Here is a 19483-nt window from a genome sequence, read left to right as displayed (position 1 = left end):
CAGTGCTGTATCTTCACATTAAAACACTAGGTGAGGTTTGGGCAAAACAGAATGGCAGATATTTTGTGATCTGTAAAAGCTGTCTAGAAATTTCATGGTAAAAATGAACATTTCTTTACTATGAAAAATCTGAGCATAGGCCTTTGTCTTCCACTTTTCAACAGAGGTAATGCCTAAGGGAAGAAACTATTTGTAGAGAGATAGAAGTATTGGCCAACATGTTCTAGAGAAACACTGGCACTAACTAAATGCATTTACTTGTTAATAATAATTAATAACAATCATTTCACAGCACTTGAATCCTGTGACAATGGATACTGACATAAAGTACTTGTTTTTATCTATGAATTAAATTCCAGTAAATATGAATTCTTCACTTTCATATCAGTTCTCTGTTAAGTGTGATCGTTTTTTTGCTTCACTTATTTGCTTCCAGCTACTTGTACCTGTATTAGTTATATTTGATCTACTACAAACTGTCTTCACTGATACACAAATTAAATTGCAGAACAGAGGTAAAAATAGGCTTATTCCTTTTGAATGTTCCTTTAGTGTGATATGTTACACCTAGGGGCCTACAGAAATTTCTAAATGGTGTGGGTAGTGACAGACGGTGAGTTTTTTGTGGGGAACCTATGCTTATGATATACTAGGTGTAATTGTGTTATTTTATCATGATAAAAACAATATTAATAAGTCAAAATTTGGAGATACACAGTTTGGAGATACCATATAACAACTACCACAGCCAACAACTAACATCATCAGGTCACTCTAGCATCATTTTGCTTATGTGTCCAGAATGTTTGAAAGAGCTAAAACTAGGCAACAAATGCAAAAAATGTCCAGAACACCTACAGATTGACCTATGGCACCCTTCTTACGTGTCCAACATGCTTGTTGGGTTCCTAAGATTTTTAGCCCCTCAATTGATTTAAAAAAACAATGGGGGAGAGGTAAAAGTCCATCCTTTGCATGGATATGCTGCCTGGTTAGAAATGCTACGCATTTCTGTATAGTAATACAACTTTAAAAATTGTATATGTTTTTGTTATTGTTTCCAACAATAATATTTATTTTAGCTTTAAATTTGGTCAGTTCTTCTTGTGCTGAAATGTCTACAGCAGGTACCCACCACCTTGTCAATCTGCGAGGGGGCTGGCCAATCCGACTTTGATGGTGGCCAGTGCCACCCCATGTTACCCCACCCCTTCCTGTAGCAATCCTTTTGTAATTAGCATTACTTTGATCTACTCCTTTAAATTGCTCCCTGTTCTCCCTCCCTTTCCCAGACATTAGGGTGGTCATGTATCCTTAGGGGTAGGGGGTGGAGGGGATAATATTTAAGATTATATGCAAACACAAAATGGATGTCTGTTATCCAAAACAAGCAATTTGTATTCTGATATGTTCTACCTTCTTTGAACAATGTTTAGTTAAAATAACACAATCAAATAACACAAATAAGGACACAAGCATGGTTTTTATTCATAATGTTAATTTAATCAATTTTTGTATATGTGAAAGATACATTTAGATATACTTTACATATTGTAAAGTGTTGTTACACCCATCTATATTATGCTTCTTTAAACACTTTGTTTAACACTGCACACATACACACATGCACATAATCCTTACCTACCACACAGAATCTTATATACTACAATAATACTGATTTGAATATTTTAATAATGTATTGACCCCCCCGTTATGTTTACATATGTTATTCTTTTTCGTCTTATTATTATTGTTGACAAACCGCCTTTGTAAGTTATTTATGAAATCGCGTTGTAGAAATATCGCGACGCTTGGTTTTGTTGCCCCGCCAGTCAGTGAAGAACCGGAGAGCAGACATGCTAAGTTACCAGCGCATGTCGGATCCCGCCTAGGTTACCTTTTGCGTTTATTGGAGAGAATTGAGTTATGACGGGGGCATATTTAAATCTGAACCGGTCTTATTTGTCTAACTAACTGAATCGAAGAAGCAGATAAATCAGTTGAAAGAAACGGTTGAGCCAGCTAGCCGGTCCGACAGTCTGCGTGTGGGAATGGCAGCTCCCCGACCGATAAAAGGCATCCTAAAAAATAAGAGCATCGGGACAAACATCAAATCGCTGCCCGAAGATGTAACAGGGGAGATTCCTGAACAAGCACCTGGACTCTCTGTAGAAGACCAACAGTAAGTTTCCTGCGTACATGTAGGGTGGCTAGCTAAACACTTGTTCGCTTCTCTCACGTTACTTCCTCGGTCAACCTCACTGTAACGTAGACTGTCTGGCTGTAACGTCAAAAAACAGTTTGTGCTCGCTGTATGCAATAATTTGGATTCCCATTGGATTCCAAGGCTTCTGCTAAGATTTTGGATGTTTTTAAGCAGGAGCTACAAGCCGCTTGTCAAGTTAGCTTAGGCGTTAGCCAAAAAATGTCATCACAGCAAGTAGAGTTTTCGTAACAGTTGTTAACAAATACCCCGAAGTTGGTGTTAGTTAACGTTAGAGACAGATGACCATTAAACTATTACCGTCATTTTTATCCTAGATGTTGATGGTTAAACAGTGACACCCCTGACCATATAAGGGCAAATTAACTAACATTAAAACAGGTCTTCTTATGTACAAGTAGAAAATACCGGTATAATGAATTAAACTATGCAAAGTGTTACCCTACCCCTAAATATCATGTCCTCATGTGACATTACACTAGCTTACACTGTCGTTAGCTTAATGTAATAGTTTACCTTCTAGTTGTCAGCAAGTTTTAATCACCCAGAGGCATGTTAATAAATTATTAACACCTCACACCCCGTTTTGCACATTCTGAATGTTAGTTACAGTACATTTCATTAATATGCATACTGAGGAGGGGGAAGACTGACACTACAAACACAGCTTTATAGAATCCAAACTGATATGTCTCTTGTCATATGATTAAAAGTGGTGTAGGTGGTAGAGTGGCTGCCTACTGACCATAGGGTCGGAGGTTTGCGGCCCGGGCCGCTCTACATGTGAAACTGTCCCTGGGCAAGACACTGAATCTCCAAAAGCCCATCCACAGCTGCACAGTGGCGGTCCCAAGCCTGGTAGAAATTAGGGAGGGTTGGGTCAGGAAGGGCATCCGGGGTAAAAACTGTGCCAAATCAACATGCGGACTAATGATACGCTGTGGCGACCCTGAATGGACGGGATAAGCCTAGAGGACGAAAAAAACAACTACAAAAAAAAAAAATAGCCTAAATTGTCAAACTGTACATTGTCTGGTAAAGGTTGCATTGTGGTGATTACATATGTTAGTTTATTAAATCTAATGATTAATATTTGAGCAAAAAAAGGTACACTCATTATTGCTCTTAGCACCTGACAGAGATTGACTTGGGTCAGTGTCTTGGTAAAAATCAGTCCAAAACAGTGGAAGCAGAATATACCCAGAGTTCTCCCTTTTGTTTTGGTTAAAAGAGGCAGGAATCTGTGATAAAACAAAACAAAAACAATTTCTAAATCTATAATCGGAAAACGTTGGATATGATACTATCAGAACCACTTCTACTATAGCTTATCTATAATAATCTTATAAGACTGCTGTTAAACATTCACCTTTATCATTATAAAGGTGAATGTTTAACAGCCTGTCAAATCCTCTGCTTCCTGGACACATCCCATATCCCCTTTGTCCTAGCCATGTTTTGGATGCATTTAACATCTCTCAGTGTTGCATACACCCTGTTGCTGGCCAAGGTCACAGTTTGGCTCTTTCAGCCACTCGCAGTACAGGACACCGGACAGAAATATCTAGAATGTTCACTGGAGAGGGGGACATCTAAGATGAGGTCAAGAGAATTGCAGGGTAAAAGAACTGTGCCAGCACTCTCAAAGTTTAAGAGACTGATTAGACTCTGTAATGATATGTAGATTGTGAAAACTCATCGTGAACTGCTACATCAGCTGTTCTGTTTGAAATAAATGTGCAGCCTAAGGGTCATGTTGACAAGAGTTAAAATTCTTGTTTTCTCTCTGGCAGCTTGCCCTCTCCTTTGCATTGATATCATTCACACTGAAAGCTTTGCTGTGGCAACAAAATATAACACACTGAATCACCAGCCCCCGTCAAGTCATTTTAGTTCTCCCACAGACAAATCTAGCCACCGGGATTCATGTTGAGTAGTGAAGCAATTTTGACACGTCCAAGCCATTTTCATGCAATTTATGTGTTGATCACATGCTGCCAATGACCCAAAAAGCATTTTTTCAAAGAGAATCATTGCTAAAGGGGCCACAGGAATTGAGTTGTAGTCAAAGATGGCATTGGTTGGTAGTTTGACTTTATTACCATAAGTTGTTCATCATAGCATCCTCACAATTATTATACAGTAGGTAGGGCCGCCATTTTTAATGTGTTGTCTATGTTACCATGAGTGTTTTGACAATTCTGTATCTCTATGGATAAAATCCCTAAACACTAAAAGGAATTTGACTTGGGGTGCAGGCACCAGCGAGGTAGAAAAATTCTTTATACCGTATGTTTTATAAATACTGAATCATGATTGAATAAAGCAGTAATAGTACTCTAAGGTGGAGTGTAGATAAAGGTTAGCAGCTGTGGATTTACTGATAAGTTAACTAAACTATAAAGCAGCAACAGCATGACACTGAAAGGTTAAAACTGTGGAATGCAAAATAACTCATAACTTACTGCGCTGCTAAATGAAGGAACCCCATGAACGGACTCGTTGTCACGAATGTAAAATCTAGAGGGGCCATAAGATTTTTAAAAACAAATGTATTAATGTGTTTGGGGAGCCGAGAGGCGTAATGGGAGAAAGGTTAATGGACTCAGTAAGACCTAAAAATGTGGAAGCATGACACTGTAATCCAGTGTGTCACTGGGTGACTTTGATGCTAATGAGTGGGTGCCAATGTTTTCATAATGCATCCATGGGTCAAATGCATACAAGGTTTGAGCCTTATTTTTGTCTTTTTGAGCAGGTGTCTCATTCCAAACCACATTTACCAGCCTTCTTATAAACAGCAGTAAGTTATATAAAAAAGAAAGCTTTACTTAAAACATATTGGCAAGAAAATGTGCTTAAAATACTGGAATAGGATTAAGTCTAGAAAATAAATACACAAACATGTGAGGCTTTTTTTTTTAAGGCTTTAAATTAGTTTAAATTTCTCAGATTTTCTGTAAGGCTTACGAACTAACACCACCCACCTGCCAAATGATGCTAAATCTTTGGTGCTAGATGGAGAATCTGTTGATTTGGGCAGGATCCTCAGTTTGTTCATTCAGTAAAGTTATTGTTTATTCTTCTAACAATTTGCATTTAGGAAGTTAGGAAGCATTTGAAAATAAATGTAGATGACCATGCCTAATCTTCTACGCTTTTCTTCATGTAGACAAACATGCATGTTAAAGCTTGTTGTCTTTATATTAATATTAAATAAATTTTATAAAGTTCATGAGTCTCCACGAGTCTCCACAAGTCCTACTAGTTATGTGGATATTAAATAAGCATTCTCGAGTAGTTTAAAATTTAATGTTGACCGTGTGGACTCCAGCCCCCTCCTTTCCAGCGGGGTGTAGATCATAGCAACAGTTCTCTCTCAGCTGCAGTTTTAGAAATTAGGCCATTGAAGAATGGCAGTTGTTAGTGAATTCAATTCACAGCCTTGAATCAAGCTTTTTCTGTCTTGATATGAAAATATTCTCTCTTTGAATGGAGGAGGAGATTTCTGAAACAATCCCTTGTGCAGCTAAGCAACAAATCCACAAAGATGAGAAGAAAAAGGTCTGACTGTGCTCTACCATTCATGTTACCACTACCGGCTCTGTGTCTAAGGCAAACACACACACTGTCATTGCTGACAATAATGGCATTATCATAAGCTCCATGTCAATAACTCTGATCTTATCCAGAATACTACTACTACTAATTGTCGTCATTGTCATTTGGCAGCTGTTGACCACTCGGGCACTATGCATCTTAACAAAGGTCAGGTCAGCAGTGCTTATGTTGAGTTTGACCCCACAAGTTTCTTCATTTGTTCATATTGGAACATATCACATTGTCTGCCTTGTTCATTACATAGCACCCAGGGCATATCCTGACTCTCCACCCATCATTTGTTTGGTCTTCCACCTGCCTGTGTTTTAACAATCAAAATTTCCTCCTTAGATTTCTATTACTGTCATCTCCAAAGATGTAAAGTTCAGAGGATACTAGATGGAGCATACCCCGTTAGAGTTCGTTATCCTTTCATTCAACCAATATTATTTAGTTAACAGTGATGTATGAGCTTCACACCCAGTCATATATAATTCATTGATGCCTCCATGAAACTCAATCTCTCCTCCACTGTCGCAGAGCCTCACCCTGACTCGGTGACTGTCAGGCGTTGAATCTCCGACTTGCCATAAAGTGAACAGTAAATTGCCACTCAGGACCATCCTTCCTTCTGTGTGCACGCCTGTTGGAATGTGGGTACAGACAATTTTAATATTTTCCGTTTGGATGAGAACCATCTGGGACTGATAAAAACAAAACCAACCGGTCTCCAATCCAATAACCAGACCAATAACCATAGACCAATAACTGCTTGAAGACAAGACATTACTGACTAAATAAAACTACTTGAATTTCTCCCTCTCTGACATCTCTTACTCTTGGTCCAGTGACTAGTATTAAATCTAGTGTTATAATAGTTTAATTTTGTTAAAATGAAATAAAACATTTAGCCTTTCATATAAATTGTTGTAGCTGCTGTCCTTTTGCCGTTTGGATTACGGTTTAGATTCACTTTACCCAACACTCATTATGTCAGCTTTAACAGTGATAATCCACTGCAAATTTTCTAGAAGACATTCTGTTTCTGCTCCTCACATCCGAGCCTCTGATATGGCCAGTGTAATCCCTCCTCGTTACTTTTTTCTAAAAAGTGTGGACACATGACAGGGACTAAACTTTTTTTTTTTTTTTTTTTTTTTTTTTTATCCTTAAATCCAGTTGGCCATCTATCAGACTCTGTGTATCTTTTACTGTGCAACAGCTGAATTGACCGAGAAACAGAGAGAGCACAGATTTGCACTCGAGTTAAGTGTATACAAAAAATAGAAAAGCTTCAAATAAAAATCTGTAAAGTTAAACTTCTATTAGAATATTTGATTTAATAGAATATTTAATAATGCAGATGTTTTGCTTTGTCCAGAAAAGGGACAAACCGGACCCAGTGTGGCACTTTAAGCTGGATACTGTCCTCACTGTGAAACAACGGTCTGCTGCTGCTGTTGTTAGTGGTTTGGTGTGGAATGAAGAACTCGGGACCTTTCCCCTCTTTCTTCTGACTATGCTACCTGATAGCACAGCTCAACTCGCATTGATGACTCACTCTATTTAATGAGTTTTCCTGAAGCGTTTTGTCGCCAGCTGTTGACCATCCTTGAGAGATATTCATCATCACATAAGAGATACAGCTCTATATTTAGTGTGTGCTAGTAATTGATGCTGTCTATTTTTTTTTCTTCTGACAGGCAGGTGTATCATTGTATTACAGTTTTTGTGATGATCTGCTCTGAATTAGTAAACAGAGCTAAGTGGATTTGAGGGTTTTGGTGGAAATAGAACTTGATTGGTTGCATGTATGTGTTATATACAGTGCCTGTAAAAATAACTCCCCTCCCTTGGAAGTTCTTTTCACCATTAACTGCGGTCAATGTAATTTGTTTTTTTTAAGATTAAGTTGTTACCTCGTCCAAAGATGTTCCTGTCTCCTTGGTCCTGAAGCGTGATATGAAAAAGATTCTTGTTTCCATATACTGGTTTTAGATATGGCAAAAAACAAAATTCATCACTGTGTGTATTTTGATGCAGCTTAGGATCCAGATACAGATAAAAAGATTTACAGGATTATTATATGTAGTATTTGAAGAGATTTGTTCTGTCTTTTGGCTTTCTAATTTTGCAGTAGCACAAACACATTTAACAATGATGCTATGTTTATGGAATGAGTTTGTATGTTCAGTACATTGGTCAAGGACATTTTAGTAGCAACTCTTGCCTGTGTGCCTGTCTGCTTACAATAGGTACTCGCGCCACTAGGCCATTTTGCGGCATCTAAGCAGGTCAGCTGCTCATAGAATATTAGTGCCGTTTTATTTTATCTAATGTGTATGTCTTGCTGAAAATCTTTTAAAACAATTTCAGTTTTAGATGTCATTCTGAATTGAACTGATGCATGGAGAGAACCTTTAGGAACTCTGTGTTTACAAAACCTTTCGACTCAATAGAAAAAAAAATTGTGTAAATGTTACTTTCCCAGTAAGGTTTTTTTGAGGATGAGGTAAAGAGGAGCTTTGCAGCTTGTAGCAGCACGCAGCAGATTAGGCATCTCTCTCTGTGTCTCCCACCTCCTGGCAGTCTCCCATGATACCTGACCTTTTGTTCCATGACATTAGGCATCCCAAAGGCAGTTTAACCCCACTCAGATAACTTACTGGATTTATAGCTTGAAATGATAATGTAAACGAGAAAGCAAATGTTAAAGTTAAAATAATTTTAAAGAAACAGGAAAGTTCAGAAAGATGTTAAATGCAAAATAATAAAAAAGGATTGTAAAAATAAGATTCATTTTGTCTTTAAGTTTACTGATACACTAAATAAATAAAAAAAATATTTCCACTTCTCTGAACTCCCAGTGACAGGTGTTGTCATCATTCTCTAGAGCTAAGTTTCTCATTCAGTGCTGATTTAGTCTTTGTTTCTGTTCATTTCCTCTGAGGCTTATAAAGGTCAGCCAGGATTAGTGTAATTGTGTTCTGAGCATGGAGAGGTGACAGCCTTATTCCCTAGAAGAGAATGAAACCATCTGGGAGATTAGGAACAGGTGTTTTGTGAGGAAGTGGAACAAAAAGCAACTTGTGCAAAAATTATAATTATTATTTTTTTTGGTCCTTTCGGCTTATCCGGTGAGTTCAGGGTCGCCACAGTGGTTCATTGTCGGCATGTTGATTTGGCACAGTTTTTAACGCCGGATGCCATTCCTGATGCAACCCTCCCCAATTTCTACCGGGCTTGGACCGGCACTGCACAGCTGGGGATGGGAATGGGCTGTTAGGAGTTCAGTGTCTTGCAACTTGTGCAAAAAATGATTATATTAAACGACACTGTTCTGTAACTTTTGACCTTCTCTCACACCCGATCAGCCTCAGCGCTTATTCATTCACTTCCTGAAAGTCTAATTGATGTTGATGACATTTCGAGGCTTTTTTGTCTGTGTATTCCCAAAATAATGCAGTGTGAGTGAAAACTGGGGCATCTTCAGTCCTAGATTAAATCTGGTTCTCCCTGGAGAAATGGGGTGTGTTGGTGGGGTGCACAGTGGTCCATATCAAGTGTCTCATTTATTATCACTGTTTTTCTTTGATTCATTTACAGGAAGAAATCCCAGAAATGGGATGAGATGAACATTCTGGCCACATACCATCCACCTGACAAAGACTATGGCCTGATGAAGATAGATGAACCCAGTACACCTTACAACAGGTCAGAGGCTTCAGGATAAGTTTGCCTTTAGTTCCTGTTGACAACACAGTTTTATTTTGAATCCTGTTTGAAAATATTCGAATTTAGGTGTTATTTTCTTACTTCAATTAACAGGGGCTTGTAAAAATGTATACCTCTGGGAAGGGGAATAGGGACCTGGTTTCCACAGGTAGATTCCTGTCAGAACTCTTGATTTCCAAGCTCTGTATACGCGTATCCAGGTTTTAATCTGCTTTCTCTAACTCTGCATGTGTGTAACAAAAGGCTACAGATGGGAACATTCAGCTGAATGAAAGGAGAGATCATTAACGGGATGATGCCGCCTCATTTTTAAAACAAAGCCTGCCTAAATTATGACAGAAATTTTAACTAACACAAAGTCCCTCACAGAAGTCTAAATAAGTCAATCAGACAGTTGCCATTTTGGATCATGTCTCCCCTTTTTGTCCATGACTTTTTTTCCTTGCTTCACAGAAATACACAAAAAAGGCCGAAAGCAGTGTTTTCTGTTGCTATACAGATAAACTTTGTGCGCCAGGGTTCCAAAATAAGTCAGAGGTGGAGCAGAAATCAGATTACTCTGCTGCTGCATTTATACAAAGATCTCCTCTGAGTACCGTGGTTCCTTAAGTGCATGTAAGTACAGTCAGTGTAGGGCAGTTAGGTATGTGCGTTATGTGCATGTGCATCACAGGAGTGTCTCAGCAAGTTTATAATGTAGTATGTCGGGGTGCTGTAGGGAAGCTCGCCACGTAAAAGACTTTTTTTTTTTTTTAATTTATCTCCTGTCAACTTTCTACCCACATTTCCTTTCCTTTCCATTTCAAGTCCTCCCTCACTTGTTAAACTTCTTGCTTGTGTTTATTCAGTTAACTTCTGTCTTTCAGAATGGTTGGGGACGATGATGATGAGGCTGCACTGAGTGACTCGGACAGCCACGGTGGGCTTGCTGTTGATGACCTGGCATCAAAGTAAGAATTGATATATACAAGTATGTAGAGGGGAAAAAGAATCGAGCCTTTTGGAGAGAGGGGGAGAAAACAAGCAAGAGGAGTGATTCGTTTGGTCACTGTTATAACCTTCTGTTTTGGAGAAAAAAAAGCCACATCTTTTCTACTTGTTATGTTAACCATTGTATAGGAACAACACTTTTTATTGCACACCTTGATAGCAGAAGAGAGGTCAGTATCAGCAGGTAGCCTGGGTTGCAGTGTACAGTTGCCGAATATCCAGTGGGAAACTCCAGACAGACATTTGTGCTTTGAGATTTACACGCTCACTCCCAAACTTCTATGGGTGTTTCCAATCAGCCTTTAATTCCAGAGGCAGAGCAATGTGAGGAAAGTCTTAGATAGTCATACCGGCCAGGTTATACTGGCCTGTTTACTTCTATTGATTTGCCTTGTTTTTACTATATACAAAAGCTGCTCTTTTCTCTGGTTCTCTTCTTACCCATCACTTGTGCAACTATGCTTTATTTACCTTTTACCTAATTAACTGCATTACTCTCTCTTTGTCTTCTTTCCTGCATCTGACTATGTCCTTGTCCACATTGTATATCTTAAGCAACTGTTGGTATGTTTTAGAAACTGAAGGGGAATCTGAATTTTCTTTCTGTTTGAATCAGGCCTGTATGTTGAAGAGCCGCAGTACAGTAAATGACAACTTCCCTGGGTCAGGTTCATTGATTCACAATTGTTCATCGAGTTGCAAATCATTATCCATTTTGTCCTTTGCTCCTATAGCTCTGTGAGTTTGAGAGGTGGACATGGTAGCTCCCACTCTTTCCTGCCCGTAATGTCTCTTTATCAGTGTTGCTCGCATGTCTCTGCATCTCTACAGGAAGCCATTTTAGAAGTTGTTTTAAATTTCTCTGCAGTTACATCAATCGGGAACTATTGATTTCTGTCCTCTCATGGTTTTGTTCTGCCATGTCCTCATTTAACTTGGTCAAACAAAGGAAAGGAAAAATGGGAAATGCTCTAAAAATAATTCAAATTGTACGTGGTTCTTATTGTTTTCTGTCTGGTTCTGTCTTATTTTAAGACTAGAGGCAGCAGAGGGCTCAGAGCCTCGCTTCATGAAGGAAGAAGAGGAGAGCAGTGAGGAGGAGGAGGAAGAAGAGCTGACACCTGAAGAACAAGGTAATCACAAGTTTAATTTTTACAATGAGCCATAAACAGGAGGTATATATCTACATCTGTGGTTTGTTTTACAGATATTGGCAAATGTATTCCAAATTTCGTCAGATAATTCCTAATACACTTGACAAATTGTGACAAAATGACACTCCAAGTGAAGTGCTGGTGAAGACGTATCAGTATGGGAAAGGGCTGAAATGTCATTTGTGCTTTTGACCTTTTGCTGTCTTCCCTCAAGACAAACAGTGATTGTCAGTGCTTTTGGCCGTTTTCTGACTTTGCCTTATTGTGCATGCATCTCAGACATCTTTCAAATGCAGAGTGGCCTGTGGAGCTGCATAGCAGAGTTTCCATATTTGCATTTTGTTTCATGTTTATATCTGACCTATGCATGTAAAATGCAAGAGTACATTCTGGAAAGTGCAGAGCTGATCGATAAGATCCAGCTGCAGAACTGCAGCTTTTAGCAGTTTTTGACACAGCCTCTGCTGCCTATAGGAAAGTTTTAACATCCATTTTAGAGCTGCAGATGAAGATGTACTAATTTTGTTTTGCTAATGGGAGAGAATGTAGGAATGTTAATAATTTATGTCATTTTTTAGTTAGTTTGTGGAGTCAACACAAGACACATTCTGTAAAACGCTCAAGTTCATTTCAAGTCAAATATTGAAAGAAAAACTAGCTTATTGGTAGAATATTTAAAATAGTAGACAGCAAGATAGCAAAGGTTTTATTGTCTGTCCAATGGAAAAGACTTAAATAAGGGCAGGTGCTGGTCAACTATACTATACATGCAAATAAAAAAAACTAATGCTGTTTTAAAAAGGCGATTTACAATCTTAAGTATATAATGTTTTTGCAATTTTTATGCATCTTTATATGAAGTCAGTTGTGTTCTTCATATTCATAGTAATTTAACACTGTTACCATCATAAACATGACAATACAAAGCTCTTGCTCCTGCACTGAATTTTATTTGGGGTTAGAAAAACTGGACTACAGTGTTAGACTGTCCTAAATGTTTATTGTTTTAGAAAAATCTGAAACGTTATTGCTACTTGAACATACCTTTTAATCTCACTCATTCACATAGGCATACAGTATTCATTATGTACTGTTACCTCACATACAGTTTGTGGGAATGTAAAACTGTGTGTTTAGCAGCCTTTTAATGGATAATGATGTTTTAGCACTAAAGTTGCAGTGCAGGTGCAGTAAAATTATCGCCATAAATTCTGTGCACCCAGTTTTGAAAAATCAAGGTAATTTCAACTATGATCTTTCCCTTCAGCCAAAAAGAAGCATTTTCAGATGATGAGGAAGATGCACTACAACGAGGGCCTTAACATCAAGCTGGCCCGGCAACTCATCGCCAGTGAACTAGAAGATGATGAAGATGTAGACGAAGAGATGAGGGATGACACAGAAGAGCTGAGGGAGGACACGGAGGAGACAGAAGAGATCAATGTTGACCCGCCACAGGAAGGTAAAAAGAGGAAGTGTGTGTCCCTGTACATATCTAGGTTAAAAATTTGAAAATTTTAGTTCAAGTTTTTAAGTGTATGAAAAGAAGTGCTGCTGTAATATGTTACTGAACTGAACAGAACTAACAGGTTTTGTGCACTAATGTGTGCCGTCGGTTTAGACATTAAATTAACCTGCTAGCAGTGTTTACGGTGCCTCATGGTTAAGTTACTCACACCGTTGTGCATCTGGAGCAGGTCCTGGTGTTTGAATTGAAGCATTTTCAAAGCCCTTGCACATCTGCGTTTTTTTTGGTTTTGTTATCACATACTGTTTTTTATTAAGTACTGTGATCTTTGCTGAAGCCAATCTAAAAAATAACCTGCTATAGATATGTCTACTTGTCTAGGTTGGCATCTGTGAAGCTAGCATCTGTAAATGACCCCATTGTGAAACCTTAAAATGGACAATTACTTGAGAATGGTACATATGCTCTAAAAAAAAAATAGCTTGTATGAGCAAAAGTTGATGATGTTGTGTCTTGAAATAAGTGCAAATAACTAGATGGCAAAAATAAACCTAATACAGCGTGATTGTATTATAGAGGAGTTTTGTTCCCCCATAGACCTGTTGTAGCCAATTTTAGTCACGAATACCAGCTTCGAAGTACAAAAAACAACAGAACTCAGAGGAAGAAATCCATTTTCTAATGTAATGTCTGCATTTTTGTCTCTTATGTTCTCCAGCTGATTCTCTGGATTCATAGATGAGGCGTCTCTCCCATTTTCATCCCCGTGTGTTGGCTCAAGTTCCAGACAGACACTGACACTGAGCTCTGTGTTTCAATGCTGGGCCAAACAGCAGAAACTGCTTCACCATCTATATAACAACCCTCAACAGCCAATATCCTCCTGGTCACCTGCCTCTCTCTTTTAAATCTTGAAACTGTGCAATATAACCTTCAGACACACTGGTTTTAGCTCTTATCTTATAGAAGTACAGCCCTCATGTGAAGACTGTTGTTCTCTGCCCCTCACTTTCCCATTGCCAAGAATTTCCTTCCCACTTCTGCATTGAAGAATATGTAGTTCTGACCCTGAACAGAGGATCAAGGCCTTTTTTAAAAAAAAACAAAAAAAAACAAAAAGAAAACAGACAAACAACAACAAAAAAACAACAACACTGTCAGATAACCAGGATTCCCATCTGACCATGCCAGTCCCCACCTGCAGACCACAGAGCCAGTATGTCAGCCCTGGAGTAAGCCAGGGGAAACCCCATGGCCCCAACACAGGCATGATACATGATGGAAATGCCTACACCGAGAGGACTTCAGATGGCTTTTGTTTTTGCTTTGCTTTGCGTCCCTACAACTCTGTTGCATTCCCTTTCCACCTTTAGTTTCTATAAGATAAAAGTTGGATAAAATTATGATCAGTTTAGATTTTTTTTTTTTACTTTCAGGTGTAACAGTATCCCAATTGAATTGTTAATAAACAATTACACGACTAAACTGGTAATGCTGTGCCATCAGACCTATTTCCCTTCATATTAGCATAGTGTTGAAGTAATAATTTAGGATTTGCACAGTACTTACAACTTGGCTTTCACAATTTAATGGTCATATTAAAAAATATATATATATATATCAAAATTTAACAACTAACTATACAAATCATTGAGACGTGGATAAAGTGTGTCACTGCAATGCTTTAATGGCTTTTTGCTTAAGACTAAGTACATTTACTGTAAGTGCTACATGAGCATTTTGCTGACTTTGCTTCACTTTTACTCATTGACTTTTTGTCTTTACATGCAAAAACACACATCTTTCAAATTCTGGTCATTTTACAAACATGTATACATGTTTTTCTAAATTGAAATGCTGATAATTTGGCACGCACTTTCAGTGGATCCACTTTTTTCGTATTCATTGAAAACTTGGTATTTAATCTTTCTTTGCATCTTTTGCTCCTGCACTTGAGGTTATTTTGTGATAAAAGCAATGTATTAAGAACATGTTATTCCTGGTTAATTATATTGGCACTTAATTTGTTTTTAGTTGCTTGGTGGGACAATACTGAAGTCCTTCATTTGAGGTATCGCACGTGCTACTGATAAACATCACTACAACTTATTTAAAAAAGAAACAACGCACACACCAGACTCCCATGCTTAACAAATGACAGCTTTAAGCACAAGGCTCTTATGTAGATCTGACAAACAAGAAACCAGCGCTCACTATGCTCTTGCCTAGATAATTTGTGTGTTCAAATTCTCATCACACAAGCTTTATCAGAATTTGAGTAATTCCTTGTGAGAAATGTACAATCGTCTAGTCTTGTGTTTAATTGCTCACCTGACTTACAAAAGATGCTGCTTATTTTAACAGCTGATCTACTTAAGTGTGTCTGGAACATCAAAGTAAAGCGTTGTTATAGATGCTGCTGACTTTAGTTTAAGAAGATAATTGGGGTGTTGTAAGCCTTGTTTGATGATATTCAAGGATTTTTGTAAAGTTTGCAGTTCCTACAAAGTTACTACTAAGTCTTTAAAATGGTGGCTTTGACAGAGTATTGCAGTGGAAAAACATTAAATAGCAAAGGTGAAGTCAGTGTTAAATTTGTGGAGACTTGTCCTCTGCTACACAATGTACAACTTCACTCCTCAATGAGGAACTAAATACCTTAAGAGAAACGTGTGTAGGCACCCTTTGTTTTTGTGATCTCTAGATGTTTCTGACCCTTTAAATCCTCCCTGTGATTGGAAGTGCTGAGCTCTGTGTCATGAAAATCCAAAAGGTTATAGACCAACGGTATGATTTCTGCAAACATCCCTTTGCAGTTTCATCATCTTGTACTTTCATGGTGGAATTTGGTGATTTCTCTCCACTTTAGAGGTGAAAGAAACTCTTTTAGTCATTTCCACCAACCAACAAGAACTCGGTAGGGTGAGCTACCATACTGTAATTGAGAAACGGGAAATACCGATTTTGAGAGCACAGTTGTCTTTCCTATTTTGGTCACTAAATTTTTAAACTTGCAAAAATGACACATTCAGAAAGGCTTAAACGATTTGTTAAGATCTTTTTATTTAAGAAAATAGGAACGATCATCCAAAAACAGGACTGACAAGATCACACCATAGGTGATTGTTACCTGTCAAATGTGCCTCTTGTGTATTTATGTACATTTGTGTAAAAAGAACAGGCTATGCTCAGTGTTACTGTTCTGTCCAGTTTTATCGCATGTCTTGCCTTTTCTTTGTGCACCACTTCTGCTCTGTTTGGTTTGTTTTCTAAAGATGAAAGACTGTTAAAACGGTCCCTTGAATCTGCAGTGTGTGTCTCCGTCTCAAAAATGTTTTTTGTATTTCTCGTTTGCATGATCTTAATCATTGGATTGTGTGCATTATGTTTTGTTTTTGTCTTCTATCATTAAAAAATGATGCTATGACCTAATTTCTTCTTCTAATTTCATCTTCCTTACTGCAAACCTAAAAGCTGAATATTTCATACCTTTGTTATTATAAGGTTATTTATATTGACTTATAATTTACCGCAATAACTTAAGTCAATCTTATTATTAAGTAATATTAACTTTGTCATCGTTTAGCCAATTACAATGAAATTCATTAATTGTAACCCATCCCCCTAGAGGGAACAGTGGGCAGCCAGAGGCAGCACCCAGAGAGTCTTGCTCAAGGACAAACAAGGTGTCTGAGCTGGGAATTGATCCTGAAGACTTTGGCATCCCATTCTGATACTCCACCCATTGAGCCACTAGGCTGCTTTCTGAATCATGTGCCTCCATCTAACTCTATCCTCTGCATCCTCTTCACTCACAACAACTAACTTCATGTCCTCTCACTACATCCATAAATCTCCTCTTTGGTTTTCCTCTAGACCTCCTGTCTGGCAGCTCCAACATCAGCATGCTTCTACTGATATATTCAGGGTCTCCTCTGAACATGTCCAAACCATCTCAATCTGGCCTCTCTGACTTTATCTCCAAAACATCTAACATGAGCTGTCCCTCTGATGTCCTCATTCCTGATCCTGTCCATCCTCGTCACTCCCAAAGAGAACCTCAACATCTTAAGCTCTGCTACCTCCAGCTCTGCTTCCTGTCTTTTCTTCAGTGCCACAGTTTCTAAGATGTACAACATCGCTGGTCTCACCACCGTCTTGAACACGTTTCCTTTCATTCTCGCTGAAACTCTTTTATCACACGACACACCTGACACTTTTCTCCACCCGTTCCAACCTGCTTGCATTTGCCTCTTCACCTCTTTCCACACTCTCCGTTGCTCTGAACCATTGACCCTAAGTACTTTAAAGTCCTGCACCTTCTTAACCTCTGCTCCCTGTAACCTCACTGTTCAACCTGGGTCCCTCTCATTCACACACACGTATTCTGTCTTGCTGCGGCTAAGCTTGATTCCTCTGTTTTCCAGAGCAGACCTCCAACTCTCTAAATTTTCCTACACCTGCTCCCTGCTCTCACTACAAATCACAATGTCCTCTGCAAACATCATAGTCCATGGAGATTCCTGTCTAACCTCATCTATCAGCCTGTCCATCACCAGAGCAAACAAGAAGGGACCCATGATGCAGACCCACCTCCACCTTGTCTCCTCTGTCACACCAACAGCACACCTCACCAGGGTCTTACAGCTCTCATACATGTCCTGTACCACTCTAACATACAGTGCTTCTCTACCACTCCAGACTTCCTCATACAATACCACAGCTCATCTGTCTGCACCCTGTCATAAGCTTTCTTTAAATCTAAGAAGACACAATGCAGTTTGCCACACTCTCCCCTACCGACACAAGATGCAGTCCACCTTTTCTTTCTCTGCCTACAAACACGCCTTCCTCGTCTCCTTCGACTAACAGTAGCTAAACTTTCACCAGCACCCTGTAGGTCAGCAGCACCGGTGGCGGTCGTTGTTAACGCGGGCCCCGACAGTTCCGGTGTGGCAGTCATGATTCGCATGTTTAATTTGGCAAGTGTTTTACGCCGGATGCCCTTCCCGACAACCCTCCGCATTTATCCAGACTTGAGACTGACACAAGAAGACACTGGCGTGTGCCCTCTTATGGTTGCATTTCAGCTTTTAAGCGATGTGATATGACAATGTCTTTTTTTACCACCAGATGCCGCTGTTACACAGCACACACACTTTTCCTGTGGATTTCTGGTAATTCTAATAGGATAAAGCTGGTGGCTGTGTACGTGCGAGGATTATCCTGTGTGTTTGGTCTAATGTATGTTAAAGGAAGTTGTTTTTACCACCAAATGGCAATTATTTCAACTTTTGCTACTTGTACAGTTTGTACTTGGGGTGTGTTTGTTGAATAAATTCTACTGTATAGAACACGAGGAGAGAAAATGAGGCAACGTCAACAGTAAACCCAGTTGATCAGGAAGCTCCAAACAACCAACACAAAGATGGTGTAAGAGACGAAGATGGATCACTATTACCTACATACTTATATTTTCTGTAGGTTTGGATCTTAGTTGAGGTGTTTTTGTCTATGTTTGGTGTTAAATCTATTAAAAAAAAACAATAAAAGATTCACACTTTGAATCTCGTGAAATGTGCACACTTTTCTGATAGGACTTTGATGTTTTCTCCTTGACTTAGTTAGGACTTTGCTTTGATGTTTTCTCCTTGACTTAGATTCTTGCTTGCCTTGTACCTCACTACTTGTAAGTGGCTTTGGATAAATGCTTCTGCTAAATGACTAAATGTAAATAGTATCATATGTATTTGTGTATTATTTTTTTAGCTTTACAACATCTAAACAAAGAAACATGAACATGAAGTCCCTTTACAAGTAGACACTGCCCCAGGGGTTCTCTCAGTACTCAAGTCCATGAGCCTGTTTGTTATTCAAATACCCATAAAATACACACACACACACACACACACACAAAACAAGCACCGAATATCTTTTGTCATTTTTCCATAGTAAAGAAATGAAGTTTGTTTATGCCTTACTTAAACAAACATACCTAAAGTATATACATATTTATAATGCAGCTTAGTATCAGAATAAATACTACTGAATACTGAAAACATACTAATATTACCAAAAGTAAAAGTGTTTTTTTTATGCAGGAGGGCTCATTTCACATTTCATATTATTAGATTATAATTACTGATGTACTATTGTGTTCATTACTTTGATGTTGTTGACATTAACAACGGAGTTTTGAATGTAATAATTATAATTCGAATTATCTTATATACTGCAGGGTAATAGGGGATCAATAAAATCGTATAATTGTTCTACTACATCCTGTATTATAAACAACATCTGAAAAGTAAC

At 38.5% G+C, this 19483-nt stretch overlaps 1 protein-coding gene across 1 annotated transcript; it reads left to right on the top strand.

Annotated features, from left to right (window-relative positions):
- The first annotated feature begins 1814 nt into the window (after positions 1–1814).
- Positions 1815–19074, top strand: ppp1r2 (protein phosphatase 1, regulatory (inhibitor) subunit 2). The gene is made up of 6 exons (XM_067513425.1): positions 1815–2182; positions 9431–9538; positions 10426–10509; positions 11585–11682; positions 12971–13165; positions 13890–19074. Exons 1-6 carry the CDS (start codon positions 2052–2054, stop codon positions 13907–13909), a joined length of 636 nt encoding a protein of 211 aa, XP_067369526.1. The 5' UTR covers positions 1815–2051; the 3' UTR covers positions 13910–19074.
- The last annotated feature ends 409 nt before the right edge of the window (positions 19075–19483 follow it).

The sequence above is a fragment of the Channa argus genome, chromosome 8 (genome assembly GCF_033026475.1).
Source record: "Channa argus isolate prfri chromosome 8, Channa argus male v1.0, whole genome shotgun sequence".
Taxonomy (NCBI): Eukaryota; Metazoa; Chordata; class Actinopteri; order Anabantiformes; family Channidae; genus Channa; species Channa argus.
The sequence above is the reverse complement of the archived record's forward strand: the minus strand, read 5'-3'. Positions and strand labels throughout refer to the sequence as shown.